Source organism: Nerophis ophidion, linkage group LG17, assembly GCF_033978795.1.
Source record: "Nerophis ophidion isolate RoL-2023_Sa linkage group LG17, RoL_Noph_v1.0, whole genome shotgun sequence".
Classification (NCBI taxonomy): domain Eukaryota; kingdom Metazoa; phylum Chordata; class Actinopteri; order Syngnathiformes; family Syngnathidae; genus Nerophis; species Nerophis ophidion.
In genome coordinates, this window is record NC_084627.1 from 8,367,693 (window position 1) to 8,377,091 (window position 9,399).

The 9,399-nt window shown below is 41.1% G+C and overlaps 1 protein-coding gene across 1 annotated transcript; it reads left to right on the top strand.

Annotated features, from left to right (window-relative positions):
* The first annotated feature begins 336 nt into the window (after positions 1-336).
* pla2g3 (phospholipase A2 group III) lies at positions 337-9,399 on the top strand. Its single transcript, XM_061876052.1, has 7 exons — positions 337-789; positions 3,845-3,977; positions 4,064-4,198; positions 6,207-6,400; positions 6,470-6,599; positions 8,709-8,822; positions 8,946-9,399. Exons 1-7 carry the CDS (start codon positions 372-374, stop codon positions 9,136-9,138), a joined length of 1,317 nt encoding a protein of 438 aa, XP_061732036.1. The 5' UTR covers positions 337-371; the 3' UTR covers positions 9,139-9,399.

Genomic DNA, 9,399 nt, shown 5'->3' on the forward strand with positions numbered 1-9,399 from the left:
ACACAGAAAGATCCCGAGCCTGGATTTGAACCCAGGACTGCAGGACCTTCGTATTGTGAGGCAGACGCACTAACCCCTCTGCCACCGTGAAGCCCTATATATATATATGTATATATATGTATATATATATATATATATATATATATATATATATATACATATATATATATATATATATGTATATGTATATGTATATATTTGAATACATAACCTTTGCCCGATGTCCTCTTCTGATGTTTGTCTGCCACCAGGGGGCGTGTTTAAAGTGCTGACTTAGCAGAAATCAATGTGTCATGGGCTGTGGCCACGCCCCCATGTCCTCCTTTTAACGCAGGACTTCTCCACCGGGCCATCATTCAAGGGCGTGCACGATGACGCGCGCGGCCGCCCTGCTCGTGCTTCTCCTCAGGTGGACTTTGGCGGGAGCCGCGTGCGCGCGGGCCAGACTCTCGCCCAGCGGCGGCGTGCGCGTGACTTTCGTCTCCTCGGCGCGTCTCCGCCACAGCGTGTGGTCGCGCGAGGGCGCGCTGCTCGCCTGCGCGTGGAGCGACGACGCGGCGGCGGTGCGCGAGCACGTTTTGGCGTGCGCGCGGGAGCGCCTGCACCGGCCTTTTGCCGGCGCGCTCTTCGAGGCCGTGCGCGCTCGCGGGGATGCGTGCGTGTCCCTGCGTGGCACCAGGACCACGGAGCCTGAGGTGAAAGGTCACCGGCGTGTCAAAAGAGGCTTCATCGTTCCAGGAACTCTTTGGTGTGGATCCGGAAACAAGGCGCAGTCTTATGACGACTTAGGTACTTAACACCTGCTACACACTCTCTATACTTCTACTACATATGTGTACTTCTACTACTACAAGTACTAGTACACATGTGTACTTCTAGTACTATTAGTACACATTTGTACTTCTACTACCACTAGTACTACTAGATGTCGTAATGGTTTTTGCAGCCCTTTGAGACACTCGTGATTTAGGGCTATATAAGTAAACATTGATTGATTGATTCTACTACTACTTTTACTACTAGTACTTCTAGTACACATGTGAACTTCTACTACTAGTACTACTAGTACACATTTGTACTACTACTACTAGTGCTACTAGTACACATGTGTAGTTTTACTACTACTAGTACACACATATGTACTTGTACTACTACTAGTACTGCTTGTACTACTAGTACACAAGTGTACTTCTACTACTACTATCAAAACTACTACACATGTGTACTTCAACTACTACTACTTGTACACATGTGTACTTCTACTACTACTAGTAAACTTAGTACACATGTGTACTTCTACTACTATTACTACTACAACACATGTATGTACTACTAGTACACATGTATGTACTTCTACTACTAGTACTACTAGTACACATGTGTACTTCTACTAGAACACATGTGTACTTCTACTAATACTACTGGTACACCTCTGTACTTCTACTAGTACTAGTAGTACACATGTGTACTTCTACTATTACTAATACACGTGTACTTCTACTACTACCACTACTACTACTAGTACACAAATATGCACTTGCACAACCACTACTACTACTAGTAGTACTACAAGTACACATGTGTACTTATACTACTAGTACACATGTATGGACTTGTGCTACTAGTACTATTAGTACACATGTGTACTTCTACTATTACTAGTACATGTGTACTTCTACTACTACTAGTACACAAATATGCACTTGCACAACCACTACTACTACTACTAGTACTCCTAGTACACATGTGTACTTCTACTACTAGTACACATGTTTGGACTTGTAGTACTACAAGTACACGTGTACTTCTACTACCACTACTACTACTAATACTCAAGTATGCACTTGCACAACCACTACTACTATTACTAGCACTACTAGTACACATGTGTACTTCTACTAATACTACTAGTACACATGTATGGACTTGTACTACTACTACTACTACTAGTACTACTAGTACATGTGTACTTCTACTACTACTAGTACACAAGTATGCACTTGCACAACCACTACTACTACTACTAGTACTACTAGTACACATGTGTACTTATACTTCTACTACTAGTACACATGTTTGGACTTGTACTACTACTAGTACTACTAGTACACATGTGTACTTCTACTACTACCACTACTACTACTACTACTCAAGTATGCACTTGCACAACCACTACTACTATTACTAGCACTACTAGTACACATGTGTACTTCTACTAATACTACTAGTACACATATATGGACTTGTACTACTACTACTACTAGTACTACTAGTACATGTGTACTTCTACTACTACCACTACTACTACTAGTACACAAGTATGCACTTGCACAACCACTACTACTACTACTAGTACTACTAGTACACATGTCTACTTATACTACTACTACTAGTACACATGTATGTACATGTACTACTACTACTACTAGTACACATGTGTACTTATACTACTACTACTAGCACTACTACACACATGTGTACTTCTACTACCACTAGTACTACTAGTACACATGTGCAATTCTATTACTAGTACAACTGTGTACATCTATTACCACTAGTACTACTGGTACACATGTGTACTTCTAGTACTACTAGTACACATGTGTACTTTCACTACTACTACTAGCACTACTACACACATGTGTACTTCTACTACCACTATTACTACTGGTACACATGTGTACTTCTAGTACTACTAGTACACATGTGTTTACTTCTACTACCACTAGTACTACTAGTACACATGTGTTTACTTCTACTACCACTAGTACTACTAGTACACATGTGTACTTCTAGTACTACTAGTACACATGTGTTTACTTCTACTACCACTAGTACTACTAGTACACATGTGTACTTCTAGTACTACTAGTACACATGTGTTTACTTCTACTACCACTAGTACTACTAGTACACATGTGTTTACTTCTACTACCACTAGTACTACTAGTACACATGTGTACTTCTAGTACTACTAGTACACATGTGTTTACTTCTACTACCACTAGTACTACTAGTACACATGTGTTTACTTCTACTACCACTAGTACTACTAGTACACATGTGTTTACTTCTACTACCACTAGTACTACTAGTACACATGTGTTTACTTCTACTACCACTAGTACTACTAGTACACATGTGTTTACTTCTACTACCACTAGTACTACTAGTACACATGTGTACTTCTAGTACTACTAGTACACATGTGTTTACTTCTACTACCACTAGTACTACTAGTACACATGTGTACTTCTAGTACTACTAGTACACATGTGTTTACTTCTACTACCACTAGTACTACTAGTACACATGTGTTTACTTCTACTACCACTAGTACTACTAGTACACATGTGTTTACTTCTACTACCACTAGTACTACTAGTACACATGTGTTTACTTCTACTACCACTAGTACTACTAGTACACATGTGTTTACTTCTACTACCACTAGTACTACTAGTACACATGTGTACTTCTAGTACACATGTATTTTTGTTATTTATATCGTATTTATAATGTTATTTCCTTATTTAATCTATATATATTATATTATAAATTATTACATAGTTGTATATGATATTATGACATGAAACCAGTATTCTATAACAGGCAGGGCTTGTAAAGAAGATTCACAAAATAGTTGGCATAAAGTGTTTTAGTTTAGTTATGATGTAAAACTTCCAAGCGTTGCTTGGAAGGACGAATGAAGCATCTTTAGGAGTAGGAACGCTGTGGAAGGCTGCAGCTCGGTCCAAACAGACGGGCAATGCAATATATTCGCTGCGTGAAGAAGTACGACGTGAAAAAATGGCGAGTCATGTGACTGCCGTGTCGTCCCCAGGCGTCTTTTCCGACACGGACGGCTGCTGCCGCCAGCACGACCAGTGCCAGCTCGCCATCTTGTCCTTTCACTCCCGGTTTGGCGTCTTCAACTCCAACATCTTCACCATGTCTCACTGCGACTGCGACAACAAGTACGCGTCCCAGCTCCCGGGCTCCTGGCGCTCGTACCGCGTGTGCCCTTTTCCCTCTGACCTCTGACCTCTGACCCCCCCCCCAGGTTCCGCCGCTGCCTGCTGGAGGCGAAGGACAGCATGGCCGCCGTGGTGGGCTACACCTTCTTCAACGTGCTGCACATGCACTGCTTCCGCTTGTCGCACAGGCTGCAGTGTGCGCAGAGGAACTGGTTTGGGACGTGCGTCCTTTTGCGTTAGCTTTGTCATACAAGGATTTCCCGTCACGCCCCCTCCCTTAGGGACAGATTTTTCTGTCACGCCCCCCCGCCCTCCAATTCCAACCCTTGAACCTGAGTGTCAAGCAGGGAGGTAATGGCTCCCATTTTTATAGTCTTTGGTATGACTCAGCCGGGGTTTGAACTCACAACCTACCCATCTCAGGGCGGACACTCTCACCACTAGGCCACTGAGTAGAATATGAATATGAATATGAGTTATTTACACCGATATTTTGTAAATGTTTATTTACATTCCTTAATTGTTTCTGTCACACGGCAGTAAAACGGCAGATCAAACAAAACAGAAGTCATGGTCATGGACCCACTAGCTGCGCAAGTTAGCTTTCCAATCAGCTAAACAGACTCAATAACTCCACGGTGACGTTTTGGTGAATTTACTGAGGAATTTGTGAAATGGAAACAATACAAAAAGAATGCCATTGTAAGTTAATAATAAGTGAAGTGAATTATATTTATATAGCGCTTTTCTCGAGCGACTCAAAGCGCTTTACATAGTGAAACCCAATATCTAAGTTACATTTAAACCAGTGTGGGTGGCACTGGGAGCAGGTGGGTAAAGTGTCTTGCCCAAGGACACAACGGCAGTGACTAGATGGCGGAAAAGCACAGACACTTGTAAACGTGTTAGCATATTCAATCAATCAATCAATGTTTATTTATATAGCCCCAAATCACAAATGTCTCAAAGGACTGCACAAATCATTACGACTACAACATCCTCGGAAGAACCCACAAAAGGGCAAGGAAAACTCACACCCAGTGGGCAGGGAGAATTCACATCCAGTGGGACGCCAGTGACAATGCTGACTATGAGAAACCTTGGAGAGGACCTCAGATGTGGGCAACCCCCCCCCCCTCTAGGGGACCGAAAGCAATGGATGTCGAGCGGGTCTAACATGATACTGTGAAAGTTCAATCCATAGTGGCTCCAAGACAGCAGTGAGAGTCCCGTCCACAGGAAACCATCTCAAGCGGATCAGCAGCGTAGAGATGTCCCCAACCGATACACAGGCGAGCGGTCCATCCTGGGTCTCGACTCTGGACAGTCAGTACTTCATCCATGGTCATCGGACCGGACCCCCTCCACAAGGGAGGGGGGGACATAGGAGAAAGAAAAGAAGCGGCAGATCAACTGGTCTAAAAAGGAGGTCTATTTAAAGGCTAGAGTATACAGATGAGTTTTAAGATGAGACTTAAATGCTTCTACTGAGGTAGCATCTCGAACTGTTACCGGGAGGGCATTCCAGAGTACTGGAGCCCGAACGGAAAACGCTCTATAGCCCGCAGACTTTTTTTGAGCTCTAGGAATCACTAATAAGCCGGAGTCTTTTGAAGGCAGATTTCTTGCCGGGACATACGGTACAATACAATCGGCAAGATAGGCTGGAGCTAGACCGTGTAGTATTTTATACGTAAGTAGTAAAACCTTAAAGTCACATCTTAAGTGCACAGGAAGCCAGTGCAGGTGAGCCAGTACAGGCGTAATATGATCAAACTTTCTTGTTGCTAATGCTAACAAGGCTAGCTCGATTACGTTACGATAGCACGTACAAATGTGCATGAAAACGCTCCTACAGACATCACACACGGGACGCTTTAGCAAGTACGAATTGTTTTAGTTATATTGTAAAACTTGCAAACGTTGCTTGGAGTGATGAATGAAGAATCCATAGGAGTAGAAACGCTGCGGACGGCTACAGCTCGGTTCACACAGAAGTGCAATGCAATGTTAGGACACCTGCAGTGAGCAAACACGCCCAAAAGATGACCCACAGCACAAACAATAACACACCTGTTCAATATGTTTGCTTTTTTCTTTTTAAACTGCTTGCTGTCAGCAAAGAAAAAGCCCCAACTGAGTGGCACTGTTTTATAAGCCTCAGGGTTCAAAGCCGAGGTAAAAAGTGTTTCAGAAGCAGTGTGCTAAGCTAACCGCCTTGCGTGACAGGTGCAAGGAAAGCAAGATGGCGTTGTACGCCGAGGTCCACCCGCCCACGCCCTACCAGTCCAGCGTCCCCACGGCAACCAGCGTCCCCGGCGTGTCCTTAGCCTTCACGTCCCTGACCACGCCCCCTTCAGCCTTGGCCATGGCGGCAGTATCGTCGCCTGGGAACGGCAGCAGCCAATCCGAGGCCAGTGTCGGTGTGTCATGTCCTCCATATTTATTTAGCTTTTTCACCACCACAAATAAACCTCTGACTCCCCCTTCAGGCCAGAAGGGATCCTGCAGTGTCTTTAAGATCCTGGATGAGTGCAGGGACAAGATCCCCCCCAAGAGGACCAGATATGGGCTCTTCAACTCCGAGTCCAAGACCATGTACCACTGCCACTGCACCCGCAGGTACCGTCTTTCTTTCCACATCTGCAAGGTTACTTATTTCTTTACTCAGTTGAAAAGTGAGCGTTCACAAATATTAAATATTACACGGCAAATTTACCCAAAAACGACACAGATGGAGGAATTTATGGTTGGCCCGGTTCAAACTACTTTTTATTACACATGGCTGCCTTCATAGGGCCTCTCCTAACAGTGAATATATACATATACATACATATATGTATATATATGTATGTATATATATGTATGTATGTATGTATATATATGAATGAATGGTTTATTTTGAGCCATGCAAACAAAATAAGAGAATGACATAAAATACAAAAGAAATATATAAATACATTATATTTACACCTACATTGAAAACATTACATGTGACTAATCTTTTGTAGATGTTAAGATTGGCTCAAAAGGGAGTGGGAAGAAGTAAACTTATTAGGTCCCACCCCTATACATATACAATATATATTTACAATATATAATACAATAATATATACAATATAATTCAATTCAGTGGTTGCTGCGTAGATGCTATATATTATCTATATATAATAATATATATATATATATATGTATGTATATATATGTATGTACGTATATATATATATACATATTTATATATGTCTATATATGTACTGTATGTATGTATATATATGTATTGTATGTATATATGTATATATATGTATGTATGTATATATATATGTATATATATATACACATTTATATATGTCTATATATGTTGTGTATGTATGTATGTATGTATGTATATATATTTGTATATATGTATGTATGTATTGTATGTATATATGTATATATATATGTATGTATGTACAGTGTGTATGTATGTATGTATGTATATATGTATGTATGCATTTATATATATATGTGTGTGTGTATACTGTGTATATATATACATATATATATATATTCTGAATGTATGTATATAATTGTGTATATACTGTATATATATTCTGTATATATGTATGTAATTATGTATGTATGTAAATATATAAATGGATATATATATATATATATATATGTGTGTGTGTGTGTATATATATATATGTGTGTATATCTATATATATATATATATATATATATAAATAGAATAGAGTTTTATTGTCATTATTGCAATGAACAGGTTCAAAGAACAACAAAATTGGAGCAGCTCCTCCTAAGGTGCATATACAATATGGTAGTATAAATAGTAAAAAAAAAAAGATAGAGATGACAGATGTATCTATGTATATGTATATGTATCCACACAGATGCATATCTGCATGCATATGAATACATATACACACACACATATATATATATATATATATATATATATATATATATATACAGTATATACATACACAATTTGCATAGTCATATTATCATTCATATACATGAATTGATGTGGTGTACCACATTAAATGGTGTGGCAGGCCACGTAAAATGATGTGCCGGACCAATTTGAATAATGTGGCAGGCCAATTTAGATAATTTAGTGTGGTGGGCCACATTGAATGACCTGGCGGGACAGTGGAATGATGTGACAGACCACATCAAATGATGTGGCAGGCCACGTGAATAAAATGGTAGACCAAGAAAAGGATTTGGCGGGCCACTATAAGTTATGAGGTGGACCACATCAAATACATAAATAAAATGGTATACCACAAAACGATTTGGCGGGCCGCATGGAATAATGTGGCGGACTACATGAAATAATGTGTCAAACCATTTTAAACAATGTTTAAATAATGTAGCAAGCCACGTAGAATCAAATGGTGGACCACATTAAATAAGGTGGTGGGCAACATTAAAAGGTGTGGCGAGCCAGATTTGTGCCAAGTGTTGCAGTAAACCTCCGTGTCCACCAGATGGAGCAGTGTTGAAAAAAACACATTGATTGTATTAGTTGTGTGCATTACTGCCACCTGCAGGACTGCAGTAGAACCTTTTCTCTTTCACGGGTGCTGTTGCAGCAGAATAGTGCACACTGCAAACACAACAAACATTTTGTAACACAAAAGTAGGACACACACACTGATTGGTTACATAACACACATCTGTCACATCTTTGTTCCTTTCACCCGACTCTCACCTTTTGTCTGCTTCCAGAACCTTCCACACTTTGACCCGACAGCACCAGCCGCTGACCCCGGTGCAGAACGTCCTGCTGGGCCTCCTGTCCCCATCATGCTTCCTGCTAAAGGACGACACTCTCGATCAAATGTTAGTGCGTACACACACACACACACACACGCACACACACACACACACTCACGCACACACACACACACACTCACAAACAACCCATTATGGGTCACTGTGCTTCCTGTCACTGTCCGAGTGCAGCAGCGGGTCACCGGCGGTCCTGCGGGAAGCAGAACTTTCCAGGCTGCGGTCCAGCGCTGATGCGGAGGAGCAGCGCCACCTGATGGCCGTGCTGCAGAAGTGCAGAAGAAGAGGACGAGGGGTCAAAGTTCACAAAGTCTGTTTGAGGATGCTGAGACACAAAGTCCACAAGGCAGGAAGTGTGAACACATGAAGCAAAAGCTCATTGTTGTTATTTTATTCTCCCAATAACCTTAAAGCTCAGAAACTACTGACAAACATTTAATTTACAAACATTCTTCTGGTTTATTTTCAGTGCATCAACTACTTCAATGATCCTGTGAGCCGTTTTAAATGTAAATATGTGTGGACGACATGGCTGAGTGAGTTGAATGTTTTGGATCTGCTGTGACTTGTAAATGGAAATTAAAAATGTAAAACCATGCAATAAATTGGCCACTTTTTCTGCTCAAAA